This window comes from Aythya ferina, assembly GCF_964211825.1.
Source record: "Aythya ferina genome assembly, chromosome: 3".
In the NCBI taxonomy this organism is placed as follows: Eukaryota; Metazoa; Chordata; class Aves; order Anseriformes; family Anatidae; genus Aythya; species Aythya ferina.
In genome coordinates, this window is record NC_140298.1 from 109717719 (window position 1) to 109738206 (window position 20488).

The following is a 20488-nucleotide window of genomic DNA, read 5'->3' on the forward strand; positions in this document are numbered from 1 at the left end:
AGCACGACGCCTCAGGGCTCTGCTGCCCTTCCCATTCCCCATGGCCGAGCCCTGACGGGACCAAGCCCCCCTCAGTGTCCCCGTCCCCTCAGGAGACCCCCCCCAAGTGCGCATGCGCGCTGCCCCCTCCTCACACACCCCCCTCCCACCCCAGACCCGAGGCGCTGCGCATGCGCGCTCGCCCCGCCGTTGCCCCCCGCGCCGGGCGCAGCCTCTCACCATGTACCAGGTGCCCAGGATGATGGTCCCGGTCCGCACGTGGCAGCAGCCGCAGCAGCGGGTGCTGTAGAAGCGGTCCCGGCTCCGCTTGAACGTCATGGTGGCAGCGACACCGCCGGCCTCCCTCCCACCTACCGGGCCCGCCGCCGCCGCCGCTCGCTCTGGCCGGGCTCTTCCCCCTCAGCTGGGGGCCGGAAAACCCCCGCTCGCGCGTCACTGCCGCTCCGGCCAATCAGAAGTCGGCAGAGGGGGCGCGGGGGGCGGGGCCTGCGGGAGGGCCCACGCGTTGCCGCGGCGATGGGAGATTGGCGGCGCGCTGGGCCAATCGGCGCGCACCGGGTGCGACGCCCTGGCGTTCACCTGCGGAGGGGCGGGGCGGGGCTTACCTGAGGCACGGTGTGCGCCGCCCCCGCCCCCCCACACCCCTCGTCCGCCATTTTGGGGCGGGCCGGGAGCCCCCCGGCCGCCATTTTGGGGCGGGACCCCCCGCCCCCTGCGCTCACCTCAGCGCCCAGGCTGTCCGCGCGCCGGGCGGGTTCCGCGGCTTCCACTGAAATTCAGCCAAATTCTAGCGAGTTTAATTCGCTTAAACCCTTTTTTCCTGATTTTTTTTTTTTCACGAAATCCTCGGATTAAATTACCGATGTTGTGCGTTACGTGCTGAGAGGCTATGGGATCAGGGCGTAAACAGAAGAGGAACATGTTAGTTCGCAGAGACTTTTTTTTTTTTTTTGTGAGTCAAAGTCCCTGTTGCTGAGCGTATAGTATTAATCACAGAATCATAAAGGTTGGAAAAGACCTCCAAGACCACCTGGTCCAACCATCCCCTACCACCAATGTCACCCACTAAACAATGTCCCCAAGCACCACGTCCAACCTTCCCTTGAACACCCCCAGGGGCAGTGACTCCACCACCTCCCTGGGCAGCCCATTCCAGTAATATCCCAACATTTAGTCTCACTGAAAGTCGCAGGTGCTACCAGACACACGTGTTAATGAGAAATAATGTGTGTAAATCTGAGTGCTGCCTCCATACACGTGATAAGAGACTGCTCCAGCATTTAGCAGCAAAAGCTCCTGTTCACATGCAGAGGGGGACCCATAAACTTCCCCTGACCCGGTGACATCAGTGGGTTTTGCAGCCTCGCACTGTTGATACAGATACGCACACAGTTTATTTTAACCCTGGTGCAGCTGCGAGTATTTCCTTCTTGGCTGCACACAACTGATTTGAGACACTCATAGAACATAAATATTTGCTGTGTGTGTATATACCAAGATGTATGTTATCTGCCAGTATTAATACTGTTTTTTCACTCTGAACAATGAGAAGGTAACGAGGGTGACTGTGCTTGTCCTATTGATACATTCCAGATCTTACAATTAACGCATGTTATTGTTTTAGCTACTTAGTCTATTTTTAAACATGAACTGTTGCTGAGTCGTTTGAAATGATTTAGTTAAAGGCTTTAAAACTGACCTTTTTATTTTAAATCCCCTGTGTTCCATAATTGGTGTTTTTCTTCCTGAGGGCATATTTCATTTTTGAATAAACATATTGTAAGTGCTGCTAAGACTGCTCTAATGGTCCTATTACAAGCTATTGTTTGTTTCTTTAGTGCTCCTAATGTTCCCTGTGCACAGATGCTTAGTAATCAACAGACTGATTTAATGTAACAAAACCGGACTAATTTTAATCAATAAACATGTACATATGTAAATAAATACAAAAAGAATGTGCATTTTGTTGCAATCAGTCATTTTAAAAATAATTTTCCTCACAGATGGCATATTGGGAAGCCTAAGCCGACTATTTCTGCAGCATTCATGTCTGAGCTGATCGCGTCATTGCTGCAGAGCTGGGAGAGACTTCGCTTCCCGTAGGTCTTTCCCTGCGTGAAAGATGAATTCAAGGGCTAAAGCGAGTCCCAAGAGAAAGCAGGAGTTTCTTGCTTGGGTTAGGATGTTCACTTGGAAGCACCAAGATCCCATTCTCAGTTTAAAGAGGTGTTACGGTCTGTGAGGGCAAGTTCTTGAACAAGGATCCTCCAGATGGACACTTTGCCTTCACCAGTATCACTGGCAGCTCTCATGTCAGGCTCGGATCTTCAGGGCTATTTTTGTGAGATGAAAGAAATCCTAATTAAGTGTTCATATCTTTGTCTGCCAGGCTTGGAATAAAAACCGATGCTATTCCCATGAGCTTCACTGCTTGTTATACCCTGCAGACAACAGAGATACTGAAAAGAATAATGTGAATGTCATTTAACATCACAAAGCAGCTTTCCACAGCTGGATAGACTGATGTGGAACTATTGAGCGAGCAAAAAATATCTCTCTAATATCTCTTCCCCTCAAAAAAAAAAAAAAAAAGATTAAAAGACTATTTTGAGAATGATAATGATTGCATTATTTTCTGTAAATGGAGGAAGAGAGGATAGGTTAATGACTTTAGTCCTACTCTCTGTGAAAGATACTGGTTCTTCCATGCCACAGGCAGCCCAGATGACCTCAGGCAAGACTCTTCCTTCTCTTTGAGCCTTAATTCTCTTCTTTTGCTAGTTCAGAAAGGATTTGTGAAGCTAAATGTATTAATAATTCTGAAGGCTCAGTTTATAGCCATGGCAGCCAGAGCAAAAACTCAGAGAGACAGAAGGAATCAGTGATAAATTTTTCTTCCTAATTAGCAAAAAGACCTTGACATTGTGGGAGCAAATTATCCACTTCCACAATGGTAAGAGCAAAAAGCATTACACGTGCTAGCTAGTCAGAAGTCGCTGCAAAAGGGTTCTGATTCTTTTACCAGCGTGACACTCCTTCTCTCTCAGCAGGTACGGAGGGAAGGAGTTTTGAGATCACAGCGTGGCTCGTTAGCCAGACTAGTAAGGTGTTTCAAAATCTGTGTCTAGACAGGAGATTTTAACTTCTATCTTGAGAGTGCATGGCGATGTTTAACTAAATGTAAAGTATTATTTTTGAATAATCATATCCACAGGTATATATATTTGGATATAATCATATTAAAAATAATATAAAAACATGACAGCAGCATAGCTAGGATCATGTAAATGAGACGCCAGCTTTCATTCTCCTTCAATCTTCTCTGTGATTCAGCTTCTTAAAAAAAGTAAATCCAACACCTGTAAGCTGCCAAAAGATCACTAAGACTGTTTTATGCAGATCTTTGTTAATCCAAGGTTTCTCCCTTTTGTGCCATTCTTCAGTCTATCCCTGGCTAAAAGGTGTTAGTTTAGAGTGATGTTGTAATCGTTATTTAACATCTGCATGCACTGAATTACTGGATTATTGTCAGGTTGCATATGAAAGATGACGTGCTATTCTGCTTCAACAGTGTCTGTTACTGCTTGTGTGAAGGAAAACCTGCAGACCATGATCTGATAATTATGTAGCCTCCATGGACACTGTTCATATCTCTTTATAATGAGTGTATTGTGCTTCCTGGGGTTGGGGAAACCGAGGAACAGTGGGATGAGATGATGTCGCCAATAACAACGGCTGGTGAAAGTGATAGGAACATCAAGCAAATCTCTTGCCCAGTGGCTTCTTTACTAAGGAAAAACATTGCAGTGAAGGACATGTTTTAAGTCTTCGTTCCCCAAAGGAAGGTGCTTCATTACAAGGGTAGGAACAGCCTAACTTTATTTTTTTTCATCTCTTGACTCTCTGTGTCTGCTACTCTACCTTATCCAAAAACAAACAAAAACAGGAAGGGTGCTTCTCAGACTTGGATATTTTCTGCAGTGAACAAACATTTTCAAATTTTGAAACAAAAAAGCAAGTTTTTAAACATCGTAGAGAAACTAATAAAACTAACATCTTTACATAGATGCTGCAGTATAAAACAATGGATCCCTTCAACAGAATTTAGAAAAATCGATAGAACTCGTGGAGAAGATGTGAAAATACCTGGGCTGAGAGCATGGATTGGCTTTTTGCTTCCTTAAAAAGGATAAGAATGTATTGGAGTAAAAGGAGAGCCTTAACATATCAGTGGGAAAAAAATAATAATAATAATAAAAACAAAACAAATTAGTCAGGAGGAAAGCTTTCCTGTTGGTGACTCACACAGTGAAATCCTAGATATCCTGAAGTCAGCATTAACAAATTTTCCCACTGTTTTTCTCCAAGATGGATGCTGCAAGAAGAATACAAGCTAATCCAAAGATTCAGTGATTGATTGTAAAAGAGATAAGATCATATCACAATGAGTTTTTTGGTTATTGGATTTTACTTTTGTTTATTGAATTAATCAGCATCACTTTGGGATCCCTAATGTAACATTCCAATCATCTACGTTTTGTTCTGGTTGATTGCTGTTAACAATATGAATTATGTTTTACCAGCAAGAGTCAATTTAACTCAGTTCCAAACTTTTAACTTGTAACAGATGGATAAGAAAGTCGGGGTTAGAAAAGCAGCTAAAACATGACAGCATGATCTAAAACTTTTATTAACACAACAGTCTGTTACTGGGTTACTTGTTGTGCTCTCAGGTTTTCTCGGTATCAAACACTGAAGAAAAGTTCTCATATTCATTTACAGAATCAAAGTCTGCTAAGCTAGAAGAGCCATAGTTCATTTCCATCGTACAGCTGAGGAGCAATAAAAACGTCTAAAAATAACATACGGCATTTTCCTCAATCTAAAATGGTACTTGCAAGTCCAGATATCTCAGTAATTTCACATATCTGAAAGTGAGTGCTGGCTTCCTCTGGAGACGGGAAACATCCTTTACTTGCTCCCCTTTCCAGCCCCAAGCCCAGAGGTGCCTCTCCACAAATTTTGGCAGGATTTAGAGAGGAGCCTGGGAATCTGAATGCTGCCTGCTCAGGGAAGAAGGAAGAGTTACCTTCCGGTGATTTGTTATTTCTTTAAACATCGGCTTTTTGAATCACTTTGCAGTCTGGGACATTGGAGAGGAGTTCCAGGAGCATAGCAGCAGGCAGCTGATGCACTCAGAAGTGCTTGATGAAGTCCTTTGTCATTTGTCTCTGTAGCTTAGAGCGCTCAGAACCACTGCCAAAGGAAGACAGTGCAAGCATGCAGAAATCAAAGTTTGACATAAAATGAAGTTTACCAAATTTCTAATTGTTTCCTAATGGGACAGTAGAGGGGTCAGTTCTTGTTATGGTGACGTTTTCCTGGGAAGACGCAGGGAGTTTATTTCTGAGCCAGATGCACCAGTGTCCTTCAGTAAGGGAGGACACTTCCTTCGCAGATCAGAACATCTGCGGAGCACAATGTCAGGGGTGGCACATGCTGGAAAGTTCAATCTGTCTTGAAGGACCCCCAGGTCTGGGTCAGTTCTATCACAGAAGGACAAGATTTCCCTTATCTAACCTTTGTGGCCCATAACTTAAAAAACCCTCTCTCCTCACCAGGAGTCAGCTATTTCGGCATTATGCAGCAGGCCTTTGTTGTAAGCACAGCTTATAAAAAGCAAATAAATTATTTTCTGCCAGGCAATTAGCGTGTCTACCTGATACTCAGCTCGTGCAGATGTGTCAGCTGTGCCTCTGATGTCCGGATCGGGTGGAACCTTGATAATTACAGATAACTGCAATTATCAATTACAGATAATTATGGAGCAGGAGGCCAAATTTCTCTCTGTGGTTGCTCTACATAACCCTGACTTTGTAACACTATGGTTTGAGTATGAAGCAAAGCTTCGCAGATCTGCATCTGCAGCCTGCCTGTGAGTAAACACAGCTTTGTAGGTCAGGAGTTCATCGGTTACGGCATCAACCAGCTCCTAATGCTTGAGATTCTGTCTCATGGACCTGGCACTTACCACTACGGCCCTATCATTAGGGACACAGCCAACCCTCCATCTCCAAAAGGCTTCCCACAAGAAAGAGCATCGTTACAAAAATAGAGCAGACTTAGTTTAAGAGAAAGCTGAAACTTAAAGCAGTGTATTTCATCATTTGCAGCTGCTGCTGTAACAATTAATTGCTCCTAACCAGATCGCAGATACTCTCCCAGCCACACTTCACCCCGCTTCCCATGCTGTGGCTGCCCCAGAGGCTGGATTTCCTGCTGTTACTGCAGCGTGTGCCACTCGAGCACCTGAAAAATCACTCAGGGAAAAGGCAGGAGGAGCCAGCTGGGTCTGGCCCACGAGCTGGCAATTGGAATACACTGGGTTAATGAACAACCAAAGAAGATACTTTCGATTTACCCCTCTAAGAGAAGTTATCTGGAGGATAAAAGCATCCAGCTACAGCACAACCGATGCTGGAACTTGTTAGTGGGATGTTGGATCTCCTGTCTGAGGACTTACGCCAGTCTCCTGTTAGTAAAGATCAGACAGAGCCTACAAAAATTGGAGTACCAACCACATTCATTTAACACTCCCAGTGCCAGCAGCAGCGTAGCAGGCTGATGATCTGAGCCGTACGGGTACACAGAAGAGAAGGCGAGAGATGTCTCAGCAGCACAGAAACCAGGCAGTAGCCTGAGCACGCAGTGATGAAAGGAAAGGGAATTTCATAAGGGACTCAAACGTCTGCTTTTCAAAGGCAATGGCCATCTGCAAAGGCCATTTGTTAAACTGAGGGATGGTTCTGCAGCCCCCGAGGACAAGGAAGTGAAAGAATGGAAGTTAGCAGCTGCTGAATGCTTTGTGTTTTTTGCTTTGTTTTGTTTTAAACTCCTCTCACTGAGGAACCACTCTCAGCACACTTTCCTTGGATTTCCAGGCCATCCTTGGGAGCCCATGTAGCAGCAGCACTGGGGAATGCAGCAGAGGAAGGCTCCACACACATTAACCAGACATAACACCCTTTCCACTCCTTGCAGGAAGGGTACTGGTACAGCAGATGAATCGCACAAACAGTACGTTGCCACCAGATTTCTCCTCAGTACAGCTTTGCAATTATTTAGGAAAGCCTACGACCAACAATATCTAGTTGTAGGGGTGCCTTTCCTTTGCTGAGCTGTTTTCTGTGTTAGAACATAGCGCTAAATAATTTGCTGATACAAACTACGGAGCCCTTCTGTATGACAGCGATCTCTTCCCATCTGTGAAACAGTGGAGCCAGAAGTAAAATAAGCATTGCCAATGCTGCTGATGTCAGTAAGAGCTGTACTGATGAGTTTGACAGGAAACCTGGGTAATATGATTTGCTGCTTCTTGTCATCAGAATCACAATCAGCTCATCAGTGTTACAGGAGTTGAATTTACTTTTATTCCAACAACAGAAGAAAGTTAAGAGATTTTCATAACACCAACAGGATCGAGATGAAGGAAATCTCTTAAAAACCATTTACTGTATCTCCTTAGAAGCTTGAAATAAAATGTTTTTAGAGAAAAACGTTTGCTCTTACTTGTGCACATGCAAAGTAATTAAATAAAACTGCTCACAAGTGCTGTGTTTTGGGCAAAACTTTTGAATTCTTTATTACAAAATCAATGAACACTTGAAATACTATAACATGTTGAAATAAAACATGATTACACTGGCATCAAAAAGCTTGCAAACAGATACAGAGAAAAAAAAAAAAAAACAGAAGAAATGGGAGTCTACCAATACTCTAAGTTTCTCTTTATCTCCTTCATTAAGCTTCTTTTGATTTTTTTGATGGCAGAGGTTACCTTCAATGCTAAACAAAGACCTTGGGCAACATCCTGGCTCCAAGTAGGTCAATGAATGTTTTCCATTGGCCTCGGAGTTAGAACTTTACTCATTACCTACATACTCATTAACACATCTTCTAAATCCTTGAACTTGCTATACTTGTTTCTCTGGTGAAGCCATGCATTTTTCTTCTTATGCATCTGCTCCAGAACAGTTACTTTCCACGTAAAAGCTATTTGGTCCATTCACACGTTCATAAATTGCCTATATTTCTCTTACACGGATATATAAATATCAAGAAAGGCATATTTTAGACAGTGAGCTGCTGTGTGGCATCAGTTAAGATTATCCCTCACCTGCCTGAAACAAGCCTTTTTTGCTAAACTTCAGGGCACACTGTACAGCTAGCAGCCCCCCAAAAAAAATCACAGCAGAAAAGAACTGTCCAATTCCAAACACAAACACATTGCTGCGATAAATTGCTTTTCTGAAGGAAACGGCTGCTCTGATATTTGCTCAAAGGATGAAGACTATGGGGTAAAAAGTCTGAGCTGTGGGTAAAGCTCAGACAAGCCAGTAGCAGAGGCTGGATGGCTGGGATGGCAGAAGCACAGAGCTCTCCTCTGGCTGGGTAATGCAAAGGGGAGTGCTGCTGTAGCAGTTTAAAGCCAATAGCATCCACGGTTACTCAGTGTCCTGTGTGAAATATGTGTCATCAGCCCGATGCCTATGACGAAGCAGTTTAACATGCAATAGCGATTGTGGCCTTCTCACACAACCTCCAAAGGCACAAAGTCCAGTGCAGGTGGAGATTTGACAATCATTACCTCATCCTCTGAGGTAGCACTTCTAAGATGGCCCAGGGTGAGGCACGGTCTTGGGACAGCCTGAAGAACCCCCACAGCTCCTGCCAGAGCTCTGCAGAGACAAAGGGCTTCAGCTCTCACTGGCCTAACCTGGGCGCTACTCACACACCACAGAACTTGCTCATAACACATTCCCTCCACCATGCCATAAACCCTCTGACAATAAAAAGCGCACGCTCTTCGGTAAATACGAAATGACACTTCTAAAAGTTTCATTCACAAATTCAATTTATATCAGAATATTCAAATAGCAAAATTCTAAAAACTTCCAGACATCAGATTAGAAAAAAATATTTCAAAAAGTCACTTCAGTCTACTATACGTACAAATGCAACATGCTTTGGACATACAGGCTTTACACTTTAGCCCACCACAAAACTTGGGAAGACAAAAGGGTTTATAATGTCTTTCTAAGTAAGTTTGAAACCTCCTTGAGAAATTTTCCCTTGTGGAGCAACCTAGCCTGACATGGGGTGAAAAGCATAAAAGTCTGACTGTAGCAGCCAACAAGGACTTAAAAGATTTGGGAGGTTTGAGAATGATCCGTATTATTTTCCTTTTGTCTCTGAACAATGCTTTCTTCAGTACATTACTAGCCTGGTGATGAACACATCTGTGAAAACACCAGGGGAGACCAGACTAGCTGGTGGATCCTCCATGGAACTCAAGTTGCAATCATGGTTGGCCATGTCCCAGCCAGTCCTACAATGGCATAAAACATTACAAGTTGACAAACAATGCGACAGTAAAAAACTGAAAGGTCTTCATGCCACCGGTCAAAACCCATTCAACAGTTTTTAATCAAGGGCAGCAATTTGTTATTAACACCCATTCTGTTTCAACACCACCTCCGGAGCACAGTGTGCTCCTTCTCTCCTTTCTCTCACACACTCACACTCCGTTGCTCACTGTTCCTCTTTTCCTCTTCCCCTTGCTGGGAAGTCTTCTAGATCCTCTCTTTACTTTGGGCTCAGCGCGGCATCACAGAAAGGAGAATTCTTGCAGCTCATCAGCATGCCTGCCCCCATTTGTTTGTCACTCCGGCAGCTACACAGCTCCCTCAAGTCTCTTTCATCTTCCTCCTCTTCCTCCTCTCCTTTTTTCCGGGTACATCTGCCATACAAACAGGTGACATTGCACAAACATCCACTGCAGGATCATAGCCCTGGGAACCGTTTGCTTTCCACCTGAAGCAGGCTGCTTTGTGGTTCCTAGATGTGTGTCACAATGGCCACCTACTTACAAGGATAGTACAAAGTCATTGGGTGGGCCCTGAATGTTTTAGTGGGCTCTGACACATGCATTTCCTTCCATTTCACTTCTACAAGTGCTGTGCAAAAATTACACCCACTAAATTTAATATAGTTCTGCTCATTAGCCCCACTAGGAGCAGGAAGGTATTTGTCACAGACACAAAGTATTACAGAGCCTCTGTAAGAAGTAAGACATACAGCTAAAGGAGAAACATTTAGCATATTCACTTAAAAATGCATTTCTGAACAGTTTTCGGGTTATGCATTATTCTGAAATCAAAATTCATGAGATGTACAAAGCCCATCACTTACTGTTAGCGTGTGGATTATTGGGAACATCCAAAGGTTTTCTGGAGGAAGCACAGACTGCATCACTGCCATGTTTCGTAGATACCAAGTCCCTTGGGCCTTCTTCCTCTCTTGTTTCCAAACCTTGCTGGGGTTTAATTGAAACAATATGCTTCACTAAGCATATGAGTAAAACGAAGCATATGCAAGCACAAAATATGACAGAAAATGTAATTATTGTAGGGAATTGGTATATTTAAAGAAACTGCAGGACAAATTAGGTTTCAAATGATTAGACTATTCTGGCATGTCATCTACCTGCCTCCTGTATATTTGTCTTAGGACTGAAGTGCTGAAATTGTCTTTCATTACCATTTTTTCTCATTTTCTTTAGTGAACAGAAGAACAGCAAGGGGAAAGCGCTGTAACAGTGTAGTGAGACTGAAGACTGAGATGTGCCCAGTGACTGCGAAATGATCCGTCTATAGAAATCCTAGGTGTAGCACTGAGAGCGATGAACAACTTTATCTCTGTACCTGACTTCATCATTTCTTTTATTCTTTTATGTACATCTCCAGAGGATGAGCTTGCACGGCAGCAGACACCAGCATTTGGCGCTCACATGCAAAACAAACTCCTCCTGGCTCGTCTAAACACGTCAGTAGGAACAATGCTGTACTGAAGAGCCTGACCAGCACTGTTAAGATTCTTCATTAAGGTACGTACAAAGCTAGAGCAACTAATTGGATGTGCAAGAGAGGGAGTGGCCTGGCAGCACTCTGGTGACTCACAGGCCGTCCTAATGATCATTGGAAGGATCGTGGGCCATGAGTTACCTACATTTTCCCCTTAAAATGGGGACATCAGGAGTTCAGGGAACAAAACTGTCTCAAGGATCAGAAGAGACCACAGTGGGTGTGAGGGATGACAAATGATACTACGTAGCCATGAGTCCAGAGCAACATATTCAGTGACAAATGAATGAAAAACAATTAGGACACTTTGGGGGGTCCCCTCTATGTCTCATTTCACTGAGCAGTGAGGACATCACAGCCAAATAGACGGGTCCAAAATCCACTTAACATTCTGTTCTTTTGTACTTCCCATCCCAAATGAGCTGACATTTTCCACAGCCTTCCTCTGTTGCACTCTGAGACTTTTTTCTCTCAATAAGCTTTTCACTAGTATAACAATGGTCTCGTTTTATCTTCACTGCCTTTCAGGAACCACCTTTGCATATTGTTAAAAATACCTCCAGGTGACCTTTCAGCATAGATAAAACACAGCCAAGCTGTACAGTAAACTTGGAATACATTTGCCTGAGAAAGCATTTTTCTTCCATGATTAAAGCCATCTGCTCCTGTCTGCATTGCAAAATCGAAGTGTTTTGTAAATATGTTAGGGAATACCATATTGCAAAAGCCCACCGGTCATTGTGCTTACCCTTCTTTTATGGCAGGGCAGGGAGAAAGAAGAGAAAGACATAAGTTGGAGGGGAAGACAGATCTGCCCTGGTCACGTCATCCTAATGAAAAAGACACCCCCCTCCACTCATGGAAAGCTAAATGCTACTCTGAGAACACAAAAGACTCACATGCATCAGTCCAGCTGCACCCCTTGCTTCCTTCACTTCATTTTTCTTCTTCTTCCGCTGCATTTTGCTTTTGAGTCCAGAAAGACAGAAATTAATGCCTTCTTTGCCTTTTGGCAAATCCTGAAAGCATGGGAGATTTTGTAAGAGGAGGCCTGGGAGAGCTAATTAACTGGCTACTTTTTTTTTTACAGTAACACTGATTACCTCTAGGAGTGTGTGCTGACAGTGTACAAGCTTCCATCTCTCTCGGATAAAGTACACACCTTGGCTTAAGACAGCTGTTTGCAAAGAGCTCTGCACACTCTCCCCACTGCTGCCAGGGAGGGCTGTTTCCCTGGGTTTCTAGAAAGTGGCTAGATGGGAAGCCTTGTGCTTCCATCTCTCCACCCAAGCTATGACCATACTACTATCAACAAATCCTCTCACTTAAATAAATAGATCTGAGCCCCCTGGGATGGTGTGAAGGCTGGTGTTAGCAGTGGACTCTAAACCTGCTAAGACCCAGGTATTCAGGAAAGTCATCTGCAGGAGAAAGAGTTCATTTTTTCAGTATTGCTTAGAACAGCAGTGCCACCTGGATGGTAAACTCCCAGAACCAGCCACCCCATCCCACATGTCCTGTGAGCTCTGGTTGCCACAATGAGATCAGAAGAACGATCCCAAAGACAGCAGGTCTCCCTCGGTCACCAGTGCCACCGCCTCACCTTTTCTCTCTCATCTCCTGTCTGATGCTCCTCATCTCCTGTCCAGTTTCCCCACTCTTCTGTGGGAGCCTTCCAGTCAGAGTCCAGGTCAATTGCTGAAGGATCATCTGTTAAGGCAACCACATGCATGAGTCATGTTCAAATCCGTACAACTTCCCAGACTCATACTAGTAATGGAAACTCTGCAAAGAATATCTGTCATCTTACCTGCCTGCTGATGGGGTGGTTGGGTGTGCACACATGCATATGAATCTTAAATGCATTTTTAGAAAGGAAGTACCAACTGCTAATCACAGTAAGTGATTGCATTCTTCGGGACAGGAGTAAAATTAAAGAAGGGAAGAAAAAGACAATCTAGCAACAACAAAAGCCCTTTCAACCTGTGCTTCAGTAAAACAAGCTTTACCAAAATGATAGTAGCACGGCTTGTCAAACATTTTCTTTTAATTTCAGGAAGAAGGATTCAGGCATATCCAGAAACACTGGCAGAGACTGCAGGCTCAGTGCTACATTTTATTAGCAGGACTGTTTCTCAGCCCATCTCCTCTTCCACTGGCTGCAACACACTGACCTCAGGGCAATTACTTGTATGGAAGAGTACTATTAGTAAAGGATTTGTGCATTTGTTAGTGCTCTTGTTGGTGCTTTCTTTCCTACAAAAAATAGTACCAAGTGCACTCTTGACTTCAGCTTCCTTTTCCATTTTTTTTTCTTGAATGTAAGCCAGAAAGGCACCATCGTGGTGTAGATTTCCAGAACTCCCTGACATGCAACTCTGAGCATGCACTAAGTAGATAACACCTACCTTGCTTTGATTTTGATCATTTCAGGGGGGGGCAGGCAGAAAACTTTTGAAAACCTTTTAGGTTTCTGTATCTGCAGGCATCTGTTACTTTAAAAATTGGCCTCAAGCCTTCAGCTGCCTCTCCACAGAGCACTGGCAAATGATTCTCAGACAAGAAAGCAAAACAGAGCAGTCTAATTTCTTTGCCCAAACTGAATGAGTTGCAAAAAAGCAGATAAATCAGCATGAGATGTTGAAAGGACCACCTGATTATTTTTTAATGGGTCATGTCTAACAATCTTAAGTCTTATCCTAACAGGGAGAAAGACTTTGAGAACACAACATATAATAATAACTCTTAGCTGATCATGTCTCTTAAAATAAAAACAAATATAAAAAAATCCCAAGCTGGATGGAAAAACTTCTAGTTGAAGCAGGGCCAAAACCAAAAGCATGCTGGGGATGATAAAAGACAACTGTTTCCAAAAGGCTGCTCTATCCAGTTTGCTGCCAAATTTTATAAACATGATTATAAACATTGCTCAACTTCTCAGCTTAAAAACCATCCCCTATACACAGACAGCATTTCCCTCCTCCTTCAGAAGGGACAGGAACAAGTACTTTCTAATTTATTTCCCAATAAAATTCCAGTATTTCAGGCAAATGAATGCATCTAGATTAGAGAGAGACACAACATACATGAGTAAGCTGTACGTGTCAAGAACACTTTGTGCAAGCTGTAGTAGTGGATACCATCACCAAAAAACTTCTGCTCCTTCTATCTAGGTTACGTGAGATTTGGGCTCAATTTCTGGAGGATTCAACTGCAGTGGTTGAAGGCAATACCAGCGGGCACGCTCCACCCAATATCTCCAGTCCCAACAGCGAGTGGGGGTGAGGACACAGCAAGTCCCAGCTCTGCAGACTCTGCCTCTGCACTAATATACCGCTTGCGAGCTGTGGCAGCAAAACAATAGGCAAAATCATGCTGCTGCTGCCAGAGAGGAGGCAAATTCTGGCTAACAGGGAGGTGCACGGCATTACACATAGACCAGCACAATGGCACAGAGTCTCCAGGAATCACAGTCCCTCCCAAGCTGCTGGCAGCGATGCTCTCGTGGGCGTGCAAGTAAAACGGGCTGTAACTAGAGGAACATGCGCTGGAGGCCACAGCTGGCACTATTGCTTTTTTAAGTTGCGATCTTTCGGTCTGTTTATGTACTTATTTTTAAGCATAAAATAGTTTTAATGGCCAACTTCCCGCAATGGCCTTGTGTTCATGCTTTGCCCTCACCATGTGGGTAGGCATGAAGCTCAGCGGTGACTCTGTCTTGTCTCAGAATTGCTCTTCCCAAAGCATTATGTCCTGGAAGTGTTGAATCTCAACTCAGAGTAAAATTAAATGCAATATAAGACTCTTTACAATTTGTTTGATTTGGTGGGAAAATAGGATTAAATGTGTTTAACCCAGAGCTCTGTTTTAAAACCTCTCCTGTTCTGTAGTGTGTTCCCTTCCAGCAGTGGGGTCTGGTTAAAGGGAAGAGTCAGCAGGTTCCCTGTGCCAATGGATAGAGAGGGTAAGGTAGAACATCCTACAGGCTGAACCTTATTACCTGGCCTGGAAAATGAAGCCAGAAAGTACTTCTGCAAAAGTCAGTTTGTGTCACCAAGAAAGAGATTATATTTTTTTTTTTAGTCCAGAGTTGTAGCATTGGGACTATACGCGGTCAGAATCTCTCTTGGGCATTCTCCATTCTATTAAGGTCGGTAGAAACCTAAGGGAGAGCAGGTCTTCATGTGGCAGAGCAAAATCCTCTATGGACTATTTATTGTCTATGGTGCTGAATCCTTCTGTGGTTGGTGTTGTAAAGGGCAGGTGGCTGTGTAATGTACATGGTCCTTACCCATATCTTTGCTGAGCTCTTGCACATGGAAACCATTCAGTGCACATGGCTAGGCAATTTCCAGCTGAAAGCTTACATTTACAGTAGAAATTTTACAGGTAGAAATTATTGCTCCTACCAGCTGGGTGTAGAGTTCCTCATTTGGCATCTTCCTCTAGTATAATTCAGAAGATGCAAAAGTATCAAGTGAATCCCAGATTGAAGACTTTTAATCCAAAGAAGCTGCTTATTCACATGAAACCAAGGTATTAAAATTCAGTTTAACCCCAGGACAGAAGGAAGGAAGTCATGAGACACGGAAGCTTTCTGAAGATCCCAGGGAAAATGTGCCTCAGCAAACAAGAAAAATGTGTTGGGAAAATGCCAAGTCACAGGTAAAAAGCCAGCCCTCGTGGTAATGAGATGGACATGCTGCATTTCTGAAGAAGGGTGCCAGTTCTCAGAAACTGCCCTGACAGACCAGTAGCCTTGCAGGCTGTCACCAAAGCACAAAACACCAAAGCACACGTGGTAGCAGAAATATGCAATAAAATATTTTCTTGCCTTAAAACCAGACATCAGAGCTCTAACACAACCCCGCCAGCAGCATTGTGCAACTTACACATTTTGTAACAGCATCAGCAGCCACAACATATGTGTTTTGAGAGACAACTAAGCAGAAGTACAAAATACGTCACCAAAGGGGCAGAGGGAGACTGGTGGTAAGAGACAGTATTGGGAAAGGCACGCAAGCAGTAAAGCCCACGAGGTAAAGCAGAGGAGGCAGGGCAGGCAAAAGAGATGTCTGGTGGAACCAGGACAACCCTGTATAGCAAGCAGGAAAGATGCCTGGCAAAACTGGAACAACTCCCGGACCTGGAAACAAAGTGAACTATGCCAAGAGCACAAGAGATTTTCACCCCCTTTCTCCTCTTTCACATGCACAGATGAAAAACATGCAAATGCTAATGGTGAGCAAGGAAAAATGAGGAAGAAATAAGTTGTCTTTTCAGCACCCTATTCCCTCATCACAGAGCCTGTGAGCCTGGCCACCTCACCTCTGTGACCACCAGGGACTGAAGCCATCAGTGTTAACCAGGTAGCTCCAGCTCCAAGATACTGAATACCTCTAGCTAATTAAGGGTAAGATTGCTAGGGACTAATTGTTTGAGTATGTAGAGCTGACGACTGAGGACAGAATGAGAATTACAGAACCACTGAGTTCAGAAGGGACCTGTGGAGGTCGTCTAGTCCTACCCTGCTGCTCACAACGAGGTCAGGTAAGAAGGCTGCTTGGGGCCTTATCCAGGCAGGTTTTGAACACCTCCAAGGATGGAGTCTCCACAACCTCTCTGTGCAATCCATTCTGCTGCCTGATTACTCTCACCATAAAAAAAAACAACTGGAATTTCCCATACTTCCCTCTGTGTCCATTGCCTCTTGTCTTACTGGGCACCACCAAGAAGAGCTTGGCTCCACCTTCTGTACTCCCCCATCAGCTACCTCTCTCCCTCTCTCCCCAGAGGTATATATACTTTGAATCGCAGCCCTCTCTGTCTATATGCTTTGAATTGCAGCGAGAGGTAAGCCCCAGAGCCCCCATGACTGTCATTGCTGTCACTGGCACTTCACAAGATGGCACCCGGCCTCCCGCTCCCCCTGCTCTGCTCGGCCCTGCCACCAAACAAAGAGACTCATTAACTGTTCTGATCTGGGTTTGATAAAACGACCCCGGCTCATATTCAGGTTATGAATGGCTTTTTTTTTTAATTTTTTTTTTTTAGTTCACAGGCCTGCAAGAGCTAACAGGCCTTGTTTGACTGTCAAAGAGCTCATTTTGCCTGCAGCGCAGGCCTTACTGCCAACCATTACCTCATCCAAATTCAGGGAATACACATTTGCGACACTCCCCTCCACATCAGTATCAAGGCTGATGATTCAAAGGGAAAAACCTCCTACTACTTAGGAGAAAGCTGTAAGGCAGGCAGAAAACCTCCCAGTCCTGCTTTCAATCAAAATGCATCTGCTTAGATGTTTGCAGGAGCAAGTTGCTGAATTTGCCCCCGTACGCTCTGCTCTCGGAGAGACGTGGCATCGCTCTGCTGAAAAAAGAGAAGCTGTGCAAAGCCCAGCAGAGCAAACCCAGGGCACGCCAGGGGTGATGTGTGCCAAATGCAACCCAAGGACACACTGCTGAAGAGCTGCCGGCATTGCCTCCCGCCTGCCTGCACCAGAGAGCCTGGGTTCGGGAATTACAAAGAGCCTGGCACTCCCTGGCAGCCTCACAGGGGTCAACAAACACTGCACCAAGGGAGGAGAATACCTTATTTATTTATTTATTTTAAAGCAAATAATGTTATTTATAAAACCCTCTGATGGCCAAGCTCATGTGTCTGCTGCAGGATCTCAGTTACTGCTGGGCAGGGAAACAAGACAACTGCAGTTTTGTCTCTTCTCTGCTTTCATCCGCTTTGGGTGCTCCTTTAATTAAGCTAATCAGGGCTGCAAGAATAAGAAGGGGTCGACTGCACTCAGCAGCCACCATTCCTGCAAGAACAGGGTAAGGTCTCCCAACAACAGGGGTATAAATAGATACCGCACTCAATCCTGACCAAAAGGTCAACAGAAAAGGGCACCTAATGCTCATACTGTTCATGCCAAATCATTCCAGCACTCAGGATCTACCCTGGCCTTTCCAACAGATAGAAAATAAATAAAAAATTACCAGTCTTAAAAAGACTGAAGTCCCAGCTGCCACCATACACTGGTGTTTTGTCCTGTGCTTCAAGGTGCCCCATGTGGGCTCTGGATTTAAGGAGATTTAAGTTTTGACAAAAGCACCCTGTGCTCCAGCAGTTCCCTGTTCTCCCCAGGGACATACCCCACGCACCACCAGCAACCCCACTGGGCTGGCAGCTGCCTGGATGGAGGCTGCTCAGCTCCACCTTCCCAGCTGGACCATGGGAGAGGGAGAGATGCAATGCTTAAGTTATGAGAACCAAACCTAACTTTGTTTTGAAAATTTAGTAATCTGAGATGATTGCTAACACGTGTTTTGGATTTTTTTTTTTTGAAATGCAGAGCCCATATTGTTGCCTCTGGCTCAAGATGTCCCTGAACCACTCTCCGCTGGGTGTGGAAACGGACACAGGGAGTGATTGCTCTATGCTTGACCTGTTCCTGAGCCTGTCTGCCAGCAGCTGCTATGTACAACTGTAGGAGAGAGGACACCAGTCTATGGGAGCCCTCAGTCTCACTGCCGCTGCTCTTGCTGCCCAGAAGCTCTAATTACACTTTGCACAGCAGTATGCATGCACAAAACAAGACTATACCTACTTCCTCCCTTTTTTTTTTGTCTCCATCTAGGTAAAAACACTAATAAAGTACATGTTCTCACCATTCTCAAGGGTGCCACACAGGGTGTCTGCAGCTATGAGCATAGAGCAGTTCTGGGCACCTGCCCATAACCAGACCCAACCTGCGTTTCACTCTCACCAGCCTCACTCTGCCAGCCTCACGTGAACGAGCAGCTATAAAAGTGGGCCCTGATTTTTGCAGCTTATAAAACAGTCTGAAAAGGGCATCGGCATTAATGTACCCCTCTTTCACTGGCAAATGAGCAAGCAGACGTACCCTGCTCCTGCCATACATCGTCTGCTGGGAGGAAAGTCAAGCTGGTGCTCCAGCAGCATCTTGAAGGACTGTCCTCAGAAGATTTACTCTTTATATTATCTGCATACAGAAAAAACATGCTTTCTAAAAAAATAAATTAAAAAAGAAGAAAAAAACTAAAAGATAATCACATAGCTATATTCATGTTATTAAAACTAATTAATCATGTATTTATCAGCATGTTATGCCACGATGCCTGGATGTTATGTAATTTAATCCATACATTAATCTATGCTGCTCATCACAGCGGATTTATTAAAGAAGGCTGGACGAGGACACTACACACAAGTTATTAAAAACAACCCGCTCAGGAGTGGCTACGCTAACACTATTCAGAGATATAAATTCCAACAAATCTCTGTTGAGCATGTAAAAAGGGAGTTACAGATCCAACAGCACAAAAGCCACATGAAGTGAAGCCAGCTCCAACTCCCACAGACTTTAGTGAGAAAACTTCTGCTCACTCTAACAGTAATTCAGATAAAGCCATAAATACCAAATGAATTACTCAGAGAAAGAGCACAGATAAGAGAGAGCTGGTGGAGGAAAAAAAAGAGTTAAATGTTTTTTGGATAATTATTTTCAGCAACTAAAGTAACCATTAGGATTCACGTTTCCCTGAATGAATTCATTCAGCCCCTTTCTAACACCAGTACATAACAGACTAGCATTTTCTTCATATCTTTCATACACAACCATTTTTTTCTCTACATCTTTTTGATTTTTTTCTTTCTTATTTTCACTTAAAGAATCCCCTTGTTTATGCAGTTTTTCTCAAGTATCAGCTTGATTTTTTTGCTGCACAAATGCAGATGTTAGTAAATACTTGTACTTGTTACATGAGGAACTGCTTCATTCTGCTGATGCAGTGTTGGAAAACAGATGACCAAATATGACAAGTATTACATTGACTCTAATGTTTGGCTTTAAAATTGAATTCCATTGTGCTGGCTTACTTCACACAAACTACGTTTTGTGCACGGATGTCCATCTCTGTGTATCTATGCTTGCACTTAGCATCTCAGAACCATTCAGGATCAGATTCCGCACTCAGCTGCTCAGACCTCCAGAAGAATTGCAGTTTCAGGCAGGCTGATGGCATATGAAGGAATCTTCATGTTTCTTTCAGAAATAACCATCAGAGTGTACAGAACAGGTGCGTGCATCACATCACAACAGGAGCACTCGGAGCTGGGCAGTGAGAGGTACTGACGGTTACAAAGAGGCAAAGGGAAAACTAAAAACAGGGCCCAAGATTAATGCAAAACCCAGGAGACACTTCTTCCTTCTCCAGACCGTGCATGGAGAGGCTCGAGCTGAAAATCTCTTGCTGCACAGGAGAGGAAACTGCTGGCTAAGCGGCTAAGCAACCTCTCACAGGGCCCCTCCGGCCTCGGCATTTGCTCCCTCCCTCGCATTGAAATTCTCTGAATTTGCTGGTCATCAAAACTTATTGCAAATCTTCTGTGTGAGTAAATCTAACCGAGAAGGAATTTGCTGGGGGGGGGGGAAGAAGTAAAGGGGAGGCTTTTTTTTTTTATTTATTCCAATAAACAACGGTTTGGAAAGCGTTCAGTAATACATTCTGACATCACTCCCCAAAAGGCTGATGCACTGGGCTGCA

The 20488-nt window shown here is 44.2% G+C and overlaps 2 protein-coding genes across 8 annotated transcripts in view; both read right to left on the reverse strand.

Moving 5' to 3' along the window:
• Nucleotides 1-20488, reverse strand: part of LAPTM4A (lysosomal protein transmembrane 4 alpha) — a 186711-nt gene that overhangs the window by 12500 nt on the left and 153723 nt on the right. Inside the window, exon 1 of one of the 2 annotated variants that reach the window (XM_084515393.1) lies at nucleotides 220-432. The exons of the other annotated variant lie outside the window; for it this stretch is intronic. Within the exon in view, the coding sequence (XP_084371519.1) occupies nucleotides 220-318 (99 nt within the window). The 5' untranslated portion in view covers nucleotides 319-432. Of the gene's footprint in view, nucleotides 1-219; nucleotides 433-20488 lie in introns of those variants that run through there. 2 annotated transcript variants of the gene reach the window in all.
• Nucleotides 7615-20488, reverse strand: part of LOC311434895 (uncharacterized protein) — a 28438-nt gene continuing 15564 nt past the window's right edge. For 3 of the 6 annotated variants that reach the window (XM_084515387.1, XM_084515386.1, XM_084515389.1), the window contains 5 exons: nucleotides 18826-18924; nucleotides 12526-12632; nucleotides 11822-11941; nucleotides 10252-10375; nucleotides 7615-9799 (listed from right to left, as the gene is read on the reverse strand). In XM_084515387.1, the coding sequence (XP_084371513.1) occupies nucleotides 9747-9799; nucleotides 10252-10375; nucleotides 11822-11941; nucleotides 12526-12632; nucleotides 18826-18924 (503 nt within the window). In that variant the 3' untranslated portion in view covers nucleotides 7615-9746. The remainder of the gene's footprint in view (nucleotides 9800-10251; nucleotides 10376-11821; nucleotides 11942-12525; nucleotides 12633-18825; nucleotides 18925-20488) is intronic. The other 3 variants (XM_084515390.1, XM_084515391.1, XM_084515388.1) reach the window with 2 other exon arrangements.